Source organism: Phocoena sinus, chromosome 5 (genome assembly GCF_008692025.1).
Source record: "Phocoena sinus isolate mPhoSin1 chromosome 5, mPhoSin1.pri, whole genome shotgun sequence".
NCBI lineage: Eukaryota > Metazoa > Chordata > Mammalia > Artiodactyla > Phocoenidae > Phocoena > Phocoena sinus.
In genome coordinates this window covers 32,051,072-32,071,237 of record NC_045767.1, presented here as the reverse complement: position 1 = coordinate 32,071,237, position 20,166 = coordinate 32,051,072, and the positions used below count along the sequence as shown (strand labels likewise).

At 39.7% G+C, this 20,166-nt stretch overlaps 2 protein-coding genes across 5 annotated transcripts in view; both read left to right on the top strand.

Moving 5' to 3' along the window:
- SGMS2 (sphingomyelin synthase 2) overlaps positions 1-7,900 on the top strand; it is a 111,051-nt gene extending 103,151 nt beyond the window's left edge. The window contains exon 9 of the transcript XR_004350052.1: positions 7,780-7,900. The gene's annotated coding sequence lies outside the window, so the exon portion shown is untranslated. The remainder of the gene's footprint in view (positions 1-7,779) is intronic.
- Positions 1-20,166, top strand: part of LOC116754398 (cytochrome P450 2U1) — a 30,676-nt gene that overhangs the window by 5,309 nt on the left and 5,201 nt on the right. For 2 of the 4 annotated variants that reach the window (XR_004350051.1, XR_004350050.1), the window contains exons 2-5: positions 7,780-8,415; positions 10,808-10,969; positions 12,148-12,315; positions 13,066-13,583. Coding sequence is in view for 2 of the 4 variants with exons in the window: in XM_032632990.1 (XP_032488881.1) it covers positions 7,780-8,415; positions 10,808-10,969; positions 12,148-12,315; positions 13,066-13,241 (1,142 nt within the window). In the remaining 2 variants the exon portion in view is untranslated. Of the gene's footprint in view, positions 1-7,779; positions 8,416-10,807; positions 11,040-12,147; positions 12,316-13,065; positions 13,905-20,166 lie in introns of those variants that run through there. The other 2 variants (XM_032632990.1, XM_032632992.1) reach the window with 2 other exon arrangements.

Sequence of the window (20,166 nt, the reverse complement as noted above, 5' to 3'; positions counted from 1 at the left end):
TTCACTTAACACATTGCCATCAAGTTCTAGAATGTAGGGAGGTTATTTATTATATTTGAGTTTTTCAAATTATCATGCTTGTACAAGTTGATGTTCTTTTTAAGCATGAAAATTATAGTAAGGTGGATAGGCCAGAAAGATGTTCTACATTAGGTATGCCCATCATACTTATTCATCCATCTGATTCTGTTCCTGAGCAGGAAATAAAGTTACAAAGTCAGATTAAGAGGTACAAACTACTAAGTATAAAATAAATAAGCTACAAGGGTATGTTGTACATCACAAGGAATATAGCCAATGTTTTATAATAACATTAAGTGGAGTATAATCTAAAAATTTTGAAACACTGTCTTATATGCCTGAAACTAATGTAATATTGTAAATTAACTATACTTCAATAAAAAAACATACAGTCAGAGCCAAGGCTACCAAAAGAGTACTTTAAGTGTGGTCTGTTTCTTCTCAAAGGTTTATGCACATCACATTTTTATTATAAAATATTTCAAATATAAAGTTCAGAGAGTAATAGAAACTCATTCATCACTGTTCACATTTGCTTCAGATTCATAAACAGTGCATAACTTCATTTGGTATGTTTTTTAAAACCTTACATATGTCATATATTTATAAAGTATCTTTCTACCTCTAGCTTTTGTAATTTATCTATTTCCCTGTTGATAGAAATTAGATTACTTCTAATTTTGAGAGATTTTGAGAGACTTGGAGCAAGAGTCAAAGGAAATTGCAAGACATGAAAATGGGAGGCAAAAGGAAATTTTGAAGAACTTTAGAAGTACAGGATAGACCAGTCAGGACTGACTACCTTGAAGGGGTACAAGATACAAAATGAAATTAGGAAATAAAAGAAAGAAAGTGAAAGTTCATTTGAGCAATTTGAAAATAAATGAGGAAAACGAGATAACTGAATCTTGTAGTAAATGCAGTAAAGTACATATTTTAGATAGTTACGTGCTCATTTCAAGAAGGCCTGAAATCCCACTAAGAGGGACACTTATATGACCCTATGGAAGGAAAGGGCAAATATAATCAGTGGATAACACTTTCTCTGCTTCAAGAGAAAGAAAACGTATGTGTGATTAATGTAGAATTGCATCAAATTTAATGTATTTTAACTATTTTTATTTTAGTAATATATGTTGCTTATTGTAAAACATAAAACATGGAACAGGAGTAAAAGAATTCTTTTAAAAAATAATTGAAAATCATCTGTGATCAGTGTTATTTTGAGATAGCCACTATTAACATTTTCATGTATCACCTTTGTTTTAGTCTATTTGAGCTGCTGCTGTAACAGAGTTCCATGGGCTAGGTGGCTTATAAACAACCGAATTTATTTCTGGAGTCTGAGAGTTCAAGATCAAGGTGCCAGCTGATTGGTGTCTGTTGAGGGCCAGCTTCCTGACTCACAGACAACTGTGTGTAACCTCACAAGGTGAAGGGAGCAAGGGAGATCTCTGGGGCCTCTTTTATAAAGGCACTAATCCCATTCATGAGGGCTTCATCCTCATGACCTAATCACATCCCAAAGATTACTTTCCAATACCATCACACTGGGCATTAGGATTTAACATATGAATTCTGAAGGGACACATTCAATCTGTGGCAGCCTTCTAGTATTTTTTTTTCTATATGTACAGGTATTTTAAAAAATATATTTGCTTCCTTGAAATGGAAACATATTCTTCACACTCTTTAAAATTATTTTTATCACTTAAAGTATTATGAATATTTTTCCATATTATTGAATTTTCTACAAAGTTCTTAAAAACTGTACAATATTCCTTTGTGAGAATGTATCATAGTCAATTTAGCCTATCCTTTGTTTGGTTTGAGGTAGATGTTTGTTTCAGCCGTCTAGCACCTAGTCCTCTGACAAGAGCACTCCCTTCTTCTGAGTAACTCTGGCTCCACCACCCTTTTGTATCCATTAACTGTGGCTGGAATGGGAGATGCCATATCTTTACATGAATTCCCGTCTCTGACCACAGTGATTAGTCAGGGGATAGACCCCTGATCAAAGGTGATTTGAGCAGAATATCTCACCTCTTTGTGATGGTAGTGAGTCTGTGGGCTGGACACAACTCAAAAGTTCATAGCTACAGATCGATCCCCACATAGTTTTGGGGTAAGAATTGATACTTGTGGCATAGTTTGGAAACCTCAAGCCAAATAATAAATGTAAAGTATTCCAAATTGGTATCACCATGGAATACCTGACTGAAACATCTGAGTCTTTCCCCAGCGTTTTTCAGGTTAGAACTAGAGAATAGAGGGCTTTAGAGGGCTTTTATCTCCCGTGGTGAAAATGGGAGAATGGGCATCTCAAGATAGCTCCCAGTTCTTGGAAAAGCTGGTTCACAGTAGGAAAGAATGAAGTCAGTCAGGAAGAAAGAAGTGAAAAATAGGTGCAGAGAGGAGTTCAGTGGCATTTAGTCTTCTCGAAGGTGGTAACACCCAGCTCTTCCTGCTTTTTGGTTTCATCCACAGCCTAACTGGCCTTTTTGCCAGACTAGCTTGAGGGTATGTTTTTGTCATTCCCAAACAATAGTCCTGGTTTTTGCTTTGGAGCCATGTTTAATTTTCAGTGTTATTATCCTCCTTGAGATGAAGTCTTTGTATACATCCATTGTATACATTCAGGGCTAAGAATGGAGATGTCAGCAACTACAGGGTATGCCTGAACCTCTTCCAAACACTCTAAGACTCTAGGCCAGCGGTCCCCAACCTTTTTGGCACCAGGGACCAGTTTCGTGGAAGACAGTTTTTCCACAGATGGGGGGGTGGATCGTTTCAGGATGATTCAAGCACATTACATTTATTGTGCCCTTTATTTCTATTATTACTACATTCTAATATATAATGAAATAATTATACAACTCACCAGGAGTCAGAGCTCAGGCGGTAATGCGAGCGATGGGGAGCGGCTGTAAATACAGGTGAAGCTTTGCTTACTCACCCACCACTCACCTCCTGCTGTGCGGCCCGCTTCCTAACAGGCCACGGACCGATATCGGTCCGTGGCCCGGGGGTTGGGGACCCCTGCTTTAAGCCATTCTGGCTTCATGACATGGATATTTTGTAACGTTTGAAACCCTGAGGCCATTAATTCTGTCCCTGCCTCTCATCCCTGGCATTCTCAGGCACTGTCTCCTTGGTCAAGTCTTATCTTGCACTTCATACCTGTCAGATTGTTGTCAAATACCTAATGCCCAGATACTAGTCTCTTTTGAGAAGCCTCCCTCCATTTCCTTGCCTTACCTAAACCTGAATTTTTCCCTGAAGATAATTCAGCCCTCTTGAAATACTGTACCCTCTTTAACTTCCCCCAAGTTCTTTATTTTTCTAAAATGTGCCTTCATACACATCCTTATTTACAAATGAAGTATTGCTCAGATGTCCTCTCTGAGAAGTACTGCTTTCCCTCAGCTGACATGGTGCTTTTTCCTTTGTCTACATTGCAACTTCAATACACCTCCAACATACAACATTTAATACAATGAATTCCAACAATGCAACATTCAATATAGTCCAACATAACAACATTCGATACTGTACATCCCAACAGTGCAACTTCAGTACAGTCCAACATAATTCAATACCATATAGTCCAACAATGCAGCATTCAATACCATGCATTCCAACTGTGCAACTTTAGTGCAATCCACCATACAACACTCAATACAATATGCAACTTCAATACAGTCTAACATACAACAGTGTATTACGAGTTGTTGGTTTATCCAGCTCCTCACAAAACTGGAAGCATCTTGAGAACAAAGACTGTGTCTTTTAAATCTGTATGCCCTTAGTATCTGGCATGTAGGGGACTGTAAGTAAATATTGAAAAAACTAATAGAGGGCATTTATTTCTAAATTTGAGTGTACCTAACAATGTTGTCTAGCATACATATGTACCTAACAATGTAGATATATACAATTTTTAATACATTTTAATTTTGTATATTTATATATCTTAATTTTAAAATATTTTATATATTATGTATAAATATCTATATAGCCATGATATATATCTACAAGTAACAAAAACTTACAGAACTGAAAAAAGGAATTGACAAATGCACCATTAGTGCAAATTATTTTAACGTAAGTATTTGAATAGTTGATAGATCAGGCAGATAAAACTTTGGCAGGGATAAAGAAGATTTGATTCTGACAGTTATGTAGCTTTCTCTGTTGGAAAGAGGGCCTTATACCCAACAATTGCTTATATAAAAATTCTTCTCAATTTTATTTGGAAATTTTATTAAAATTGATCACATACTAGACTAAAAAGTTAGCCTCATCAATGTCAAAAATCATCATACTTCCCTGGTGGCGCAGTGGTTGAGAGTCTGCCTGCCGATGCAGGGGACACGGGTTCATGCCCCGGTCCGGGAAGATCCCACATGCCGCGGAGCGGCTGGACCCGTGAGCCATGGCCGCTGAGCCTACACGTCCGGAGCCTGTGCTCCGCAACGGGAGAGGCCACAACAGTGAGAGGCCCGCGTACCGCAAAAAAACAAAAACAAACAAAAATCATCATAAGCCAAATTGATCTAGGTGGCAAAAGAGAATCATCATAGAAAAAAATGTTTATACTTTTTTTAAAAAAGATTTATTTTATTATTTATTTATTTTATTTATTTTTGGCCGTGTTGGTTCTTAGTTGCGGTATGAGGGCTCTTCGTTGCGGCGTGTGGGCTTCCCTCTAGTCCTGGCGTGCAGGTTTTCTCTCTCTAGTTGTAGTGTACAGGCTCCAGGGCACATGGGCTCTGTAGTTGTGGCACGAGGGTTCCGGAGCGCGTGGGCTCTGTAGTTTGCAGCACGCAGGCTTTCTGAGGCGTGCGAGCTCAGTAGTCATGGCGCACATGCTGCATGCTTAGTTGCCCCGCGGCATGTGGGATCTTAGTTCCCTAACCAGGAATCGAACCAGCGTCCCCTGCATTGTAAGGTGGATTCTTTACCACTGGACCACCAGGGAAGTCCCCAAATTTTTATACTTTAAATGCATTGAAAAGACATGCACACAATACTGGTGGACTGCAGCTAAAGTGCTACCCAAAGGCAATTGTACAGCCTTAGCTATCCTTTATTAGGATAAAGTTCTGAAAATTAGTTAGATAGCTAATTTTATATATCTGAAAAAGAACAAAAGAATAAAGGTAAGGAAAAAAGAAGAACATGCCATTATAATTATAGACAAATTCTTCCAGAGAGAAAGAATACACCATGGCTCATTTTAAGAGGTGAGTATATCCAGACAAATACATTATGAGAAAGGAAATTTATAGTCCATTTTCATGTATGAATATGAATTTTTAAAAACTTAACATATTAGGAGACCAAATCCAACAATGTCTTTTAAAAAGCATAAAAATGTCATAACCAAAGTTGGATTTATTCTTGGATTGCAGGTAAGTCCAATTATAAAGAAGACAATTTTCAAATTAATCTGTAAGTTAAATGCAATTCCCATCAAAATCTCAAAGGTGCTTTTTTAAAAATAGAACTTGACAAGCTGATTAAAGTTTGATAAATATGAGTAAACAGCCAAGAGTAATCAAAAAACAATTTTGGAAAAGAACAGGGTGGTGGCGGTGGGGACTTCCCTAGTAAATATTAAGACTTACTATAAAGTCTATTTAGATCTTATTATAGAGTAACAATAGTTAAGACAGTGTGCTTTAAGCACAGTCATAAATAAATACACCAGTGTACAATATAGCAGACTAGAAAACCAATAACCTGAACTGCCTGTGTACAGCAAATGTTGTAGATCAGTAGAGAAAAGGAGAGGCTGTTTCATAAATGGTGCTTGAACAATAGGTTATCAAAATAGGGAGAAAAGTGGATTCCTTCTTCACAATAAGTAGGAATACCTAACATAAATATAAATTCCAGGTAGGTTATAGAGACTTAAATGTGAAAAAGCATAATTTTACAAGAGAGTAGAGAATGTATTTATAAACCTGTGGTAGGAAAAGATTTCTAAAATAAGACATGCAGCACAAATCACTAAGAAAAAGATTGAGAAATGGAACTACCTTTAAAACATGTTTATCAAGTAATAGCATTAAAACATGAAAAAGCAATTCATGTACATGATGGGAGACAATGTCTGCTATGCACGTAGAATATATAAGAAGAAGAAAATTGCACAGTTATTAAGTACAAATCACAGAATAGGAAACCTGGCCAGTAACCATATGAGAAGCTGCTCCAACCCACTGTAACAATCAGGGAAATGCACATAAAAATCAGATGAGATGCATTTCAGCCCTCTGATTGGCAAAAATAAAACGTTGATGACTGCAAAGTGATGGTAACTATTTGACAAGAGATCATTCATGTACTTCTGGTGTACTCTCCACTTTGGAGAAGAATTTGATAATGTCTAGTCCCATTGAAGGTGTACATATTTTATGACGCATCGATGCACTCTTAGCAATGTCTTCAAAATTCTGATGGAGGGGAAAATGTACAATAAATACATTTTCGAAAAATGTTTAGAAATTTGCCTCTGATGCGTCCTTTCCCAGGAACCTGTTAGAGGATGGCCTTCAGCAAAATACAGGAGTGAAATAAGGTAAAGACATAGAATCCAGGAAATGAATTCAATACAGGAGGGTCCAAAAATTTTTCTAAATGATGTCAAATGGAAGTCACAAAACACCTGAACAAAGGGCCTAGAAAGCAACATCAGATTTGAGCAGATGTGTGGAATATTCGAGGCAGGAAAATGGAAGTGACAAGTCATCCAATACATTAGACCACGTCGATATTTCTATCGAGAGTCATTTTATATAGGTATCAAAGATTGTGAGAAAACATAACCACTGAGAGAGGTCTTTATTTCATTCTCAGCTGTATTCACAGCATCCCAGTGTCTAGCACATAGTAGGCATTCAGAAATATTTGTTAAATGAATGAAGCATGTCCTTGAAGGTAGCAGGAATGAAGTGGATGAAAAATGGAAGGAGGAGAGCTGGCTGAAACAATAAAGCACACCATGGAAAAGAGAATGAAGTAGTGACAGGAAACAAGGAAAATTTGAGAACAATCTGATACAACATCTGGGAGCAATTCTTTTGGGTTTGATGGTGGAAGATGTATAACATAAGTGAGAATCAAATAAGATGTAGTTGTGAATGCCCTTGAGTTCAGATGTTTTAAAATTAGGGCTGTTTGCAACTACAGACATTTTAGATTACCTGCCAGTTATTTGATCCAAACTTTGATGGCCAATGGGCTGTTGATTTATTCAGTTCATATTTAACAATCTCCTCCTTTGTACACAGCACTATGTCAGAAGTTTGGATTTTAATGATGAGCAAAATCAGATATTGTCCCTGCCCTCATGTGCAATCTGTTAACCATGCTTATCCTTCTGTTCACATTTATCTAGCCTGAAATATTTTCTTAGTCTGTATTCACTCTTATGAAAATAAGGTTTTGAAATTTACACTAACTCTAGAAATGGAAACTCATTTCATTTCACCAGGAGTTAGTATATATAATAATAAGCTTTATAGAAAATTTTCCTAATCAAATTGGATATGACTTTTGTTATTATAAACATACACTATCTTGATAACTAAATTTTGCTAGTCATTCTTGGCTGGTGATCTTTATCTGTTCGTATATGAACTTTGCACAAGTGACTTGAGAAATACAAATACCCTTCATGGTTGGTCCTGTTGAGTATTAATTATCAAGCATTGCTCTTTCTTACCTTCTTTCCTTGGTGTCCTTTTGCAGGGATTGTATTCGCACATTATGGTCCAGTCTGGAGACAACAGAGGAAGTTCTCTCATTCAACTCTTCGTCATTTTGGCTTGGGAAAGCTTAGCTTGGAGCCCAAGATTATTGAGGAGTTCAAATATGTGAAAGAGGAAATGCAAAAGAATGGAGAAGTCCTCTTCAATCCTTTCCCCATTGTCAACAACGCGGTCTCTAACATAATTTGCTCTTTGTGCTTTGGCCAACGGTTTGATTACACCAATAGTGAGTTTAAGAAAATGCTTAATTTTATGTCACGAGCGTTAGAAATCTGTCTGAACACCCAGCTCCTCTTGGTCAACATATGCTCGTGGCTTTATTACCTTCCCTTTGGACCATTTAAGGAATTAAGACAGATTGAAAAGGATTTAACTATTTTCCTTAAAAAAATCATCGAAGACCATCGAGAGTCTCTGGATGTAGAGAACCCTCAGGACTTCATAGACATGTATCTTCTCCATGTGGAGGAGGAGAGGAAAAATAATAGCGCTAGTAGTTTTGATGAAGATTACTTATTTTATATCATTGGCGATCTCTTCATTGCTGGCACTGATACCACAACTAACTCTTTGCTTTGGTGCCTCCTGTATATGTCACTGAACCCCGACATACAAGGTAATAAACAGATGTTTCCTTTATTCGTGGCAAAACCAGGATATATTTTTTTCCATTTCCATTTAAATCAGCAACCTTTGTGATCCTGTGGCTCCTGTCAGTAAGCAATGTCTTCAGGCTGGAAAACAAAATGGAAATACTTGCATCTCATAGGGAATGGGTAAGGTGTTAACAACGAAGCTCCAAGTTTCTAGACAGTGGCACTAAGATCACAGCTTGCTTGAATCTGCTTTAAATCTCTACAGGTCTGATTCTGTGTGAAATCTATGATGAAGAAAGAACTTTAGAGAAGACTATTTTAGAGTTGAAGAGAGTCATAGTGATCATCTGAACCCATTCATCTTTTTTGAAGATGAGACCAGAGGCCCAGAGAAGTTCTGTGATTTTCACAAGGTCACGGAGCTAGTTCCGCCACATCAATACCAATAGGTAGTGAATTTCAGTGGAAGTTCATAGTGGAAGGATACAGGAGAGAATAGTGTATTCATTTTCCGTTGCTCCTACAACAAATAACCACACAGTTAGTGACAACACAAATTTGTTACGTTACAGTTCTATACACTAGAAGTCTGACACATGTCTCAGTGAACCAAAATCAAGATGTTGGCAGGGCTGCGTTCTTTTCTGGAGGCTCTGGAGGAGAATTCATCTCCTTGCCATTTGCAGCTTCCTTGGCTCGTGGCCCCCTTGCTCCGTCTTTGAAGCCAGCAATGTTGCATCTCTCTGACCATTCTTTCACAGTCATATCTCCCTCTGACTCCAAACTGGGAAAAGTTTCCAATTTTTTTTTTTTTTTGGCTGCATCGGGTCTTCGTTGCTGTGCGCGGGCTTTCTCTAGGTGTGGTGAGCGGGGGCTACTCTTCTTCGCGGTGCGCGGGCTTCTCATTACGGTGGCTTCTCTTCTTGCGGAGCACAGGCTTTAGGCGCGCGGGCTCGGCAGTTGCTGTGCACAGGCTCTAAGGCGCGTGGGCTTCAGTAGTTGTGTCTCGCAGGCTCTAGAGCGCAGGCTCAGTAGTTGCGGTGCACAGGCTTAGTTGCTCTGCAGCATATGGAATCTTCCCGGACCAGGGCTCGAACCCATGTCCCCTGCATTGGCAGGCGGATTCTTAACCACTGTGCCACCAGGGAGGTCCCAGTTCTCCAATTTTAAAACCCATGTAATTAGGCTGGACACACCCAGAAAATCCAGCATAATCTCCCCATCACAAAGTCCTTAATTTAATCACATCTGCAAAGTCCCTTTTTACCAAATAAGGTAGCATATTCACATGTTCCAGGGGATTACGGCATGGACATCTTTGAGGGACCATTTCCTGCCTACTATAGATGGGATTGTGCCTACCTATATTCATTAACTAGTGATGAGTAACAAATTATCCCAAAATTTAGCATCTTAAAACAACAACCAGGGCTTCCCTGGTGGCGCAGTGGTTGAGAGTCCGCCTGCCGATGCAGGGGACGCGGGTTCGTGCCCTGGTCCGGGAAGATCCCACATGCCGTGGAATGGCTGGGCCCGTGCGCCATGGCCGCTGAGCCTGTGCGTCCAGAGCCTGTGCTCCGCAACGGGAGAGGCCACAACAGTGAGAGGCCCGCATACAGCAAAAAAAAAAAAAAAAAGACCCAACCATTTATTATTTCACATAGTTTCTGGGGATCAGGTATCCAGGAGCAGCTTAGCCTGGATGGTCTGGCTTAGGATTTCTCACGAAGTTGTAATCAAGATGTTGGCCTGGGGCTACAAACATCTATAGACTTGATTGGGACTGAAGGATCCACTTGCAAGATGACTCATCCACGTGGCGGCTGGCTGCAGGTCTTGCCACTTGGAACTTTCCGTAGGGCTGCTTTACTGGCAGCTGCCTTCCCCCAGAATGAATGACCCTAGAGAGTAAGTGGCCAAGACAAAAGCCATAGTGTCTTTTATAACCTAAGCTCAGAACAGTCATGCCATTGCTTCTCCTTTATTCTGTTAGTCACATAGACCAACTTGGAACAGAGTGGGAGGGGATGGCACGAAGTTGGGAACACCAAGAAGTGGGGGTCACTGGGGGTCATGTTGGGCTACCATACGTTGTCACAGGTAAAAGCTTAGAGTCAATCAGATGTTGATATGAGAGAATAATTCCGAGTGCTCATGAATCCAGAGTGCTTTCCCCTTTGCCACTCTGTCCTGCCGTCGTCCTTCAGAATCCCAGGCTGGTACAGGGTTCCTGGGACCAGCTGCCTCCACTGGAATATCTGATCAGTGTTTCACTTCACTGAGGCCAAGTCAGGCGTGTGCTGCCAACTTGTCAGCTGTGTGGATGTGGTGATGGGAAGAGTGTATGGGAGGGCAGTCTCTCCTGGCTTAGCTTTTGGATTATGCTTTCCTTTTTTTTTTTTTCCTGTATAGAAAAGGTTCATGAAGAAATTGAAAGGGTCATTGGTGGTGACCGTGCCCCCTCCCTCACTGACAAGGCCCGGATGCCCTACACAGAAGCCACCATCATGGAGGTGCAGAGGCTGAGTGTGGTGGTGCCACTCTCCATCCCTCACATGACCTCAGAGAAAACAGGCAAGTCCAGGGCCTTCCTCCTTGCAACGCCCTCGAGGGAAGCCCGTCCCCTTCATCCAGAGGACTTGAGGTGAGGTTGTGGCAAGGGTTTGTTGTCATGGATAATCAAATGACCAGAGGATGCTTCCGCCTCAGCTGTCCCTTATTTGCCCTACGGCTGGCGTTCCAGCCCCGCCTGTTTGGTAAATAGCTCTCTAGCCTTCAGAGCGTGCACACTTACACTGGTCAAATTTTGCTGCCGTTTAAGATGGCTGTACTGGCAGAGAAAAACTCCAGAATGAACAAAGGCCCCTCTCTGTCCTCCTGTTCTTGGAGGCCCGAAGAGCTAGCCTAATTATGAAATTAAGGAGCTTAACTGGGAATTATTCTACTTCATTTTTTGCGGTTCTGCAACTGAAGCACAAGTATTAAAGAATTAGAAGAGCCCATCTGATTCTGAAGGCATGTTTCAGCCTTTCACCTACAGTGTCCTGGCCATTTAGGCACTCAGACTCATTGTAAGCATCCCTCATAACAAGGAGTTTTCGTCCTCCGGAGATAGCCCGTGATGAAATGGGCTTAAATCTAGTTATAAGACAGTTGTAGGAGGCAATCACTTATAAATGACATTGGATCACTTAACAGTTTCTTTGGTGTAAATTAGATACAAGGTGTGTGCAGTATCCTTGGGGCATTGTTTAAAGTGCATGTGAACTTGTCAGCTGGTATGAACCAGCATTGACTTCCCTGTACATCCCTTTACCTTAGTTTACCTTCTTCATTGTATTGTGTGACATAAAAGCCTGGGAACTATAAAATTGTATACACGTATTAGGGATTTGCAATTCTTTGGGAAAGTTCACCTGAAATGCCCTATGATTTCCGTTTTAATGTTTTCTTTTAATTGTAATGTTTTTATCATTTGATTTAATTGATTAACTCAACATCCATCAGAGCAACTCCTGTGCCCTGTCTCAGGCTGGGTCCTGGGAGGGTATGGAGAGGATACCAGTTGATAAGGTTTTGCCTCTGCCCTCAAGTACCTCAAAGTTTACTCTCAGCAGATTAAGAAGCTAGATATGTAACTAGTTTTTGTCTGTTTGTTTGTTTGTATTTTTAGAGAGTGTTGTTTACCAAGAGTTATTAGTAAAAGTGTGTTGAATAATACTGTGGTTTCGTTTTGTTTTGTTTTGTTTTAGTGCTCCAAGGGTATACCATTCCTAAAGGCACGATAATATTACCCAACTTGTGGTCAATACACAGAGACCCAGCCATTTGGGAGAAACCAAATGATTTCTACCCTAATCGATTTCTGGATGATCAAGGACAACTTATTAAAAAGGAAACATTTATTCCTTTTGGGATAGGTCAGTTAAACTTTTATTTTCTTAATGGCATAATTTTAAAAAGAAATAGAACCAAAAGAATCTTCTATTATTTCATGATACTCTTTTAAAAATGTTTCTTTCTTGGCAAGCTAATATAAGAGAGAAATAATTTAGATAATGCATCTCCCCTATGTTTATTTCAGATTTTAAAAACAAAGTGAAAGCAGTTGGTTTTAAATCTTTAAATATGACTAGAAATCTTCCTTTTTGAGTTGTCCAGGTGATTGTTTGAGTCCCAGGGAACTGTTAGAGTTAAGAGCAGCTTTTGACCTGCCTGAATGGTGGGTGAGAGGGTGGGCTCTCTAATCTCACCAGGCCCTCTTTTAGGTTCCTAGATTAGGGCATGTAGGCTTCTTTCTGTAGAAAAGGAATGCTCCAGAGATTCTTATTTGATATCTTTTCTCCTTAATCTTCCAGGTAAGAGCAAGGAAAGAGATAAGTAAGTGTGGAGGAGACAAGGTAGCCCACCTCATTGGCTCCGTCTCTAGTTCCTATCTAGGATGTGGATAGATTTTTATGAGTAGGAGTTAAAATGTGAACTTGGTATGCAAAAATTCTGATCAGCATAGACTCTGGGAAGCCACGGGGTATATGTGGCAATTTTATTTCAAAACTCTCTATGTCTGCCTTTAAAACACTCAATTTAGAAATTTCATAAATTTATCCCTTTTGAGGTAGGAAAAGGGCTGGTATTATAATCCTTACCTTTTTTCCTGGTCTCATTTTTAGGGAAGCGGGTATGTATGGGAGAGCAGCTGGCAAAGATGGAATTATTCCTGATGTTCGTGAGCCTAATGCAGAGTTTCACATTTGCTTTGCCTAAGGACTCGAAGCCGATCCTGACTGGGAAATATGGTCTAACTTTAGCCCCACATCCGTTTAATATAATCATTTCAAAGAGATAAAGAACATCTCCAGGAAGAGATGGTGCAGAGAATGTAAATACATGTCCTTCTAAACAGATTCTTCCTTCTGTAATTGACAGCGGATCCAGCAACTCTGCAGGTCTAGGTTAGGCTTGGATTAGAGAGAGATTGGAAAGAGGGTAGAGCACGTGGGACCTTTCATCTCGGAGGGTTTCTCAGAAGGAAACTTCAGCCATTTTAGTAATGCACGTGACTTGGGGGATGGCGACGAAAGTACTGGATTCGGAAGCAGGGGATCCGGATTTTATTCCCAGCAGCCTCCACCAATGAGCATTTCTTCTCATCCCTCAGTGCCTCAGTCATTCCACATGGAAAATGACGGTAACAAAATTTGACTTCTCTCTCTGTCTTGGCATGAATGATGGTCAAACGCTCCATCTTTTCTGACATCACCAAAGCACTGTTAAGCTCTGGAGAACAAATTCAGGAGGAGGAGGAAGACCTACCTGTTTAAGACCCATGACAACATGAAAGTGGTGTTCAGACTTGAATACTTCATCAGAGAAGGACGTGGGTTTAGGGAACAATGAATTAGAGCTTTTCTTATTTATTTATTTTTTTACTTAATTTCTTTTTGGCTGTGTTGTGTCTTCATCACTGTGTGGGCTTTCTCTAGTTGCGGTGAGCAGGGGCTACTCTTCATTGCCGTGCGTGGGCTCTCATTGCGGTGACTTCTCTTGTTGCGGGGCACAGGCTCTAGGGCACACGCGGGCTCAGTAGTTGTGGCGCACGGGCTTAGTTGCTCCACGACATGTGGGATCTTCCTGGACCAGGGCTCGAACCCGTGTCCCCTGCATTGGCAGGCAGATTCTTTTTTTTTTTTTTATTTTTTTAAAAAATTTATTCATTTATTTTTGGCTGTGTTGGGTACTCATTGCTGCACGCGGGCTTTCTCTAGTTGCGGCGACCGGGGGCTACTCTTTGTTGAGGTGCACAGGCTTCTCGCTACAGTGGCTTCTCTTGTTGCGGAGCATGAGCTTTAGGTGCACAGGCTTCAGTAGTTGTGGCACATGGGCTCAGTAGTTGTGGCTCATGGGCTCTAGAGTTCAGGCTCAGTAGTTGTGGCGCACGGGTTTAGTTGCTCCGCGGCACGTGGGATCTTCCCAGACCAGGGCTCGAACCCATGTCCCCTGCATTGGCAGGCGGATTCTTAACCACTGTGCCGCCACCAGGGAAGCCCTAGAGCTTTTCTTGACACAGATCTTATGTCGGTTTTGGAGGACTTGTTTTGTTATTATCTTTTCGTTTATGATTTTAGTTTTTACTTTTTACAGGGTAGACATGCGATGAAGTGGACCCTTGTTTAGTATGTTGAGGAAAGGTTATTGTCTGAATGTATACGTCTGCCTTCTATTTCAACTACATGAACAGTGAGACTAACTGAAGAAGTGGCTTCATGGCAGAATTCCTTTCTGCTGTGTTTACTCACAAGGATGTAGCTCTGGCTTTTGACTTGAGCCCTGAATAGTGAGCTCTGGAATTTTTTTTTTTTATTTTTTTTTATTTTTTTATTTTTTAAACATCTTTATTGGGGTATAATTGCTTTACAATGGTGTGTTAGTTTCTGCTTTATAACAAAGTGAATCAGCTATACATATACATGTGTTCCCATATGTCTTCCCTCTTGCGTCTCCCTCCCTCCTACTCTCCCCATCCCACCCTTCCAGGCTGTCACAAAGCACCGAGCTGATATCCCTGTGCCTTGCGGCTGCTTCCCCCCAGCTATCTACCTTACTACGTTTGTTAGTGTGTATATGTCCATGACTCTCTCTCGCCCTGTCAAAACTCACCCTTCCCCCTCCCCATATCCTCAAGTCCGTTCTCCAGTAGGTCTGCGTCTTTATTCCTGTCTTACCCCCTAGGTTCTTCATGACATTTTTTCCCCTTAAATTCCATATATATGTGTTAGCATACGGTATTTGTCTTTTTCTTTCTGACTTACTTCACTCTGTATGACAGACTCTAGGTCTATCCATCTCATTACAAATAGCTCAATTTCATTTCTTTTTAAGGCTGAGTAATATTCCATTGTGTATATGTGCCACATCTTCTTTATCCATTCATCCGATGATGGGCGCTTAGGTTGTTTCCATGTCCTGGCTATTGTAAATAGAGCTGCAATGAACATTTTGGTACATGACTCTTTTTGAATTTTGGTTTTCTCAGGGTATATGCCCAGTAGTGGGATTGCTGGGTCATATGGTAATTCTATTTGTAGCTTTTTAAGGAACCTCCATACTGTTCTCCATAGTGGCTGAACCATTTCACATTCCCACCAGCAGTGCAAGAGTGTCCCCTTTTCTCCACACCCTCTCCAGCATTTATTGTTTATAGATTTTTTGATGATGGCCATTCTGACTGGTGTGAGATGATATCTCATTGTAGTTTTGATTTGCATTTCTCTAATGATTAATGATGTTGAGCATTCTTTCATGTGTTTGTTGGCATTCTGTATATCTTCTTTGGAGAAATGTCTATTTAGGTCTTCTGCCCATTTTTGGATGGGGTTGTTTGTTTTTTTGTTATTGAGCTGCATGAGCTGCTTGTAAATTTTGGAGATTAATCCTTTGTCAGTTGCTTCATTTGCAAATGTTTTCTCCCATTCTGAGGGTTGTCTTTTGGTCTTGGTTATGGTTTCCTTTGCTGTGCAAAAGCTTTGAAGTTTCATTAGGTCCCATTTGTTTATTTTTGTTTTTATTTCCATTACTCTAGGAGGTGGGTCAGAAAGGATCTTGCTGTGATTTATGTCATAGAGTGTTCTTCCTATGTTTTCTTCTAAGAGTTTGATAGTTTCTGGCCTTACATTTAGGTCTTTAATCCATTTTGAGCTTATTTTTGTGTATGGTGTTAGGGAGTGATCTAATCTCATACTTTTACATGTACCTGTCCAGTTTTCCCAGCACCATTTATTGAAGAGGCTGTCCTTTCTCCACTGTACATTCCTGCCTCCTTTATCAAAGATAAGGTGTCCATATGTGCGTGGGTTTATCTCTGGGCTTTCTGTCCTGTTCCACTGATCTATCTTTCTGTTTTTGTGCCAGTACCACACTGTCTTGATTACTGTTGCTTTGTAATATAGTCTGAAGTCAGGGAGCCTGATTCCTCCAGCTCCTTTTTTCGTTCTCAAGATTGCTTTGGCTATTCGGGGTCTTTTGTGTTTCCATACAAATTGCGAAATTTTTTGTTCTAGTTCTGTGAAAAATGCCAGTGGTAGTTTGATAGGGATTGCATTGAATCTGTAGATTGCTTTGGGTAGTAGAGTCATTTTCACAATGTTGATTCTTCCCATCCAAGAACATGGTATATCTCTCCATCTATTTGTATCATCTTTAATTTCTTTCATCAGTGTCTTATAATTTTCTGCATACAGGTCTTTCGTATCCTTAGGTAGGTTTATTCCTAGATATTTTATTCTTTTTGTTGCAATGGTAAATGGGAGTGTTTTCTTGATTTCACTTTCAGATTTTTCATCATTAGTATATAGGAATGCCAGAGATTTCTGTGCATTAATTTTGTATCCTGCTACTTTACCAAATTCATTGATTAGCTCTAGTAGTTTTCTGGTGGCATCTTTAGGATTCTCTATGTATAGTATCATGTCATCTGCAAACAGTGACAGCTTTACTTCTTCTTGTCCGATTTGGATTCCTTTTATTTCCTTTTCTTCTCTGATTGCTGTGGCTAAAACTTCCAAAACTATGTTGAATAAGAGTGGTGAGAGTGGGCAACCTTGTCTTGTTCCTGATCTTAGTGGAAATGCTTTCAGTTTTTCAGCATTGAGGATGATGTTTGCTGTGGGCTTGTCATATATGGCCTTTATTATGTTGAGGAAAGTTCCCTCTATGCCTACTTTCTGGAGGGTTTTTATCATAAATGGGTGTTGAATTTTGTCGAAAGCTTTCTCTGCATCTATTGAGATGATCATATGGTTTTTCTCCTTCAATTTGTTAATATGGTTTATCACATTGATAGATTTGCGTATATTGAAGAATCCTTGCATTCCTGGAATAAACCCCACTTGATCATGGTGTATGATCCTTTTAATGTGCTGTTGGATTCTGTTTGCTAGTATTTTGTTGAGGATTTTTGCATCTATGTTCATCAGTGATATTGGCCTGTAGTTTTCTTTCTTTGTGACATCCTTGTCTGGTTTTGGTATCAAGGTGATGGTGGCCTCGTAGAAGGCATTTGGGAGTGTTCCTCCCTCTGCTATATTTTGGAAGAGTTTGAGAAGGATAGGTGTTAGCTCTTCTCTAAACGTTTGATAGAATTCACCTGTGAAGCCATCTGGTCCTGGGCTTTTGTTTGTTGGAAGGTTTTTAATCACAGTTTCAATTTCAGTGCTTGTGATTGGTCTGTTCATATTTTCTATTTCTTCCTGATTCAGTCTTGGCAGGTTGTGCATTTCTAAGAATTTGTCCATTTCTTCCAGATTGTCCATTTTATTGGCATAGAGTTGCTTGTAGTAATCTCTCATGATTTTTTTTATTTCTGCAGTGTCAGTTGTTACTTCTCCTTTTTCATTTCTAATTCTATTGATTTGAGTCTTCTCCCTTTTTTTCTTGATGAGTCTGGCTAGCGGTTTATCTATTTTGTTTATCTTCTCAAAGAACCAGCTTTTAGTTTTATTGATCTTTGCTATTGTCTCCTTCATTTCTTTTTCATTTATTTCTGATCTGATTTTTATGATTTCTTTCCTTCTGCTAGCTTTGGGGTTTTTTTGTTCTTTCTCTAATTGCTTGAGGTGCAAGGTTAGGTTGTTTATTCGAGATGTTTCCTGCTTCTTAAGGTGGGCTTGTATTGCTATAAACTTCCCCCTTAGAACTGCTTTTGCTGCATCCCATAGGTTTTGGGTCGTTGTGTCTCCATTGTCATTTGTTTCTAGGTATTTTTTTATTTCCTCTTTGATTTCTTCAGTGATCACTTCATTATTAAGTAGTGTATTGTTTAGCCTCCATGTGTTTGTATTTTTTACAGATCTTTTCCTGTAATTGATATCTAGTCTCATGGCGTTGTGGTCAGAAAAGATACTTGATACAATTTCAGTTTTCTTAAATTTACCAAGGCTTGATTTGTGACCCAAGATATGATCTATCCTGGAGAATGTTCCATGAGCACTTGAGAAAAATGTGTATTCTGTTGTTTTTGGATGGAGTGTCCTATAAATACCAATTAAGTCCATCTTGTTTAATGTATCATTTAAAGCTTGTGTTTCCTTATTTATTTTCATTTTGGATGATCTGTCCATGGGTGAAAGTGGGGTGTTAAAGTCCCCTACTATGAATGTGTTACTGTCGATCTCCCCTTTTATGGCTGTTAATATTTGCCTTATGTATTGAGGTGCTCCTATGTTAGGTGCATAAATATTTACAATTGTTATATCTTCTTCTTGGATCGATCCCTTGATCATTATGTAGTGTCCTTCTTTGTCCCTTTTAATAGTCCTTATTTTAAAGTCTATTTTGTCTGATATGAGAATTGCTACTCCAGCTTTCTTTTGGTTTCCATTTGCATGGAATATCTTTTTCCATCCCCTTACTTTCAGTCTGTATGTGTCTCTAGGTCTGAAGTGGGTCTCTTGTAGACAGCATATATAAGGGTCTTGTTTTGTGTCTTTTGGTGGGAGCATTTAGTCCATTTACATTTAAGGTAATTATCGATATGTATGTTCCTATTTCGATTTTCTATATTGTTTTGGGTTCGCTACTATAGGTCGTTTCCTTCTCTTGTGTTTCGTGTCTAGAGAAGTTCCTTTAGCATTTGTTGTAAAGCTGGTTTGGTGGTGCTGAACTCTCTCAGCTTTTGCTTGTCTGTAAAGGTTTTAATTTCTCCATCAAATCTGAATGAGATCCTTGCTGGGTAGAGTAGTCTTGGTTGCAGGCTTTTCTCCTTCATCACTTTCAGTATGTCCTGCCACTCCCTTCTGGCTTGTAGGGTTTCTGCTGAGAGATCAGCTGTTAACCTTATGGGGATTCCCTTGTGTGTTATTTGTTGTTTTTCCCTTGCTGCTTTTAATATGCTTTCTTTGTATTTAATTTTTGACAGTGTGATTAATATGTGTCTTGGCGTGTTTCTCCTTGTATTTATCCTGTATGGGACTCTCTGTGCTTCCTGGACTTGATTAACTATTTCCTTTCCCATATTAGGGAAGTTTTCAACTATAATCTCTTCAAATATTTTCTCAGTCCCTTTCTTTCTTTCTTCTTCTTCTGGAACCCCTATAATTCGAATGTTGGTGCGTTTCATGTTGTCCCAGAGGTCTCTGAGACTGTCCTCAGTTCTTTTCATTCTTTTTTCTTTATTCTGCTCTGCAGTAGTTATTTCCACTACTTTATCTTCCAGGTCACTTATCCGTTCTTCTGCCTCAGTTATTCTGCTATTGATCCTATCTAGAGTGGTTTTAATTTCATTTATTGCATTGTTCATCGTTGCTTGTTTCATCTTTAGTTCTTGTAGGTCCTTGTTAACTGTTTCTTGCATTTTGTCCATTCTACTTCCAAGATTTCGGATCATCCTTACTATCATTATTCTGAATTCTTTTTCAGGTAGATTGCCTATTTCCTCTTCATTTGTTAGGTCTGGTGGGTTTTTATCTTGCTCCTTCATCTGCTGTGTGTTTTTCTGTCTTCTCATTTTGCTTATCTTACTGTGTTTGGGGTCTCCTTTTTGAAGGCTGCACTTCCGTAGTTCCCCTTGTTTTTGATGTCTGTCTCCAGTGGCTAAGGTTGTTTCAGTGGGTTGTGTAGGCTTCCTGGTGGAGGGGACTAGTGCCTTTGTTGTGCTGGATGAGGCTGGATCTTGTCTCTCTAGTGGGCAGGTTCACATCTGGTGGTGTGTTTTGGGGTGTCTGTGGCCTTATTATGATTTTAGGCAGCCTCTCTGCTAATGGGTGGGGTTGTGTTCC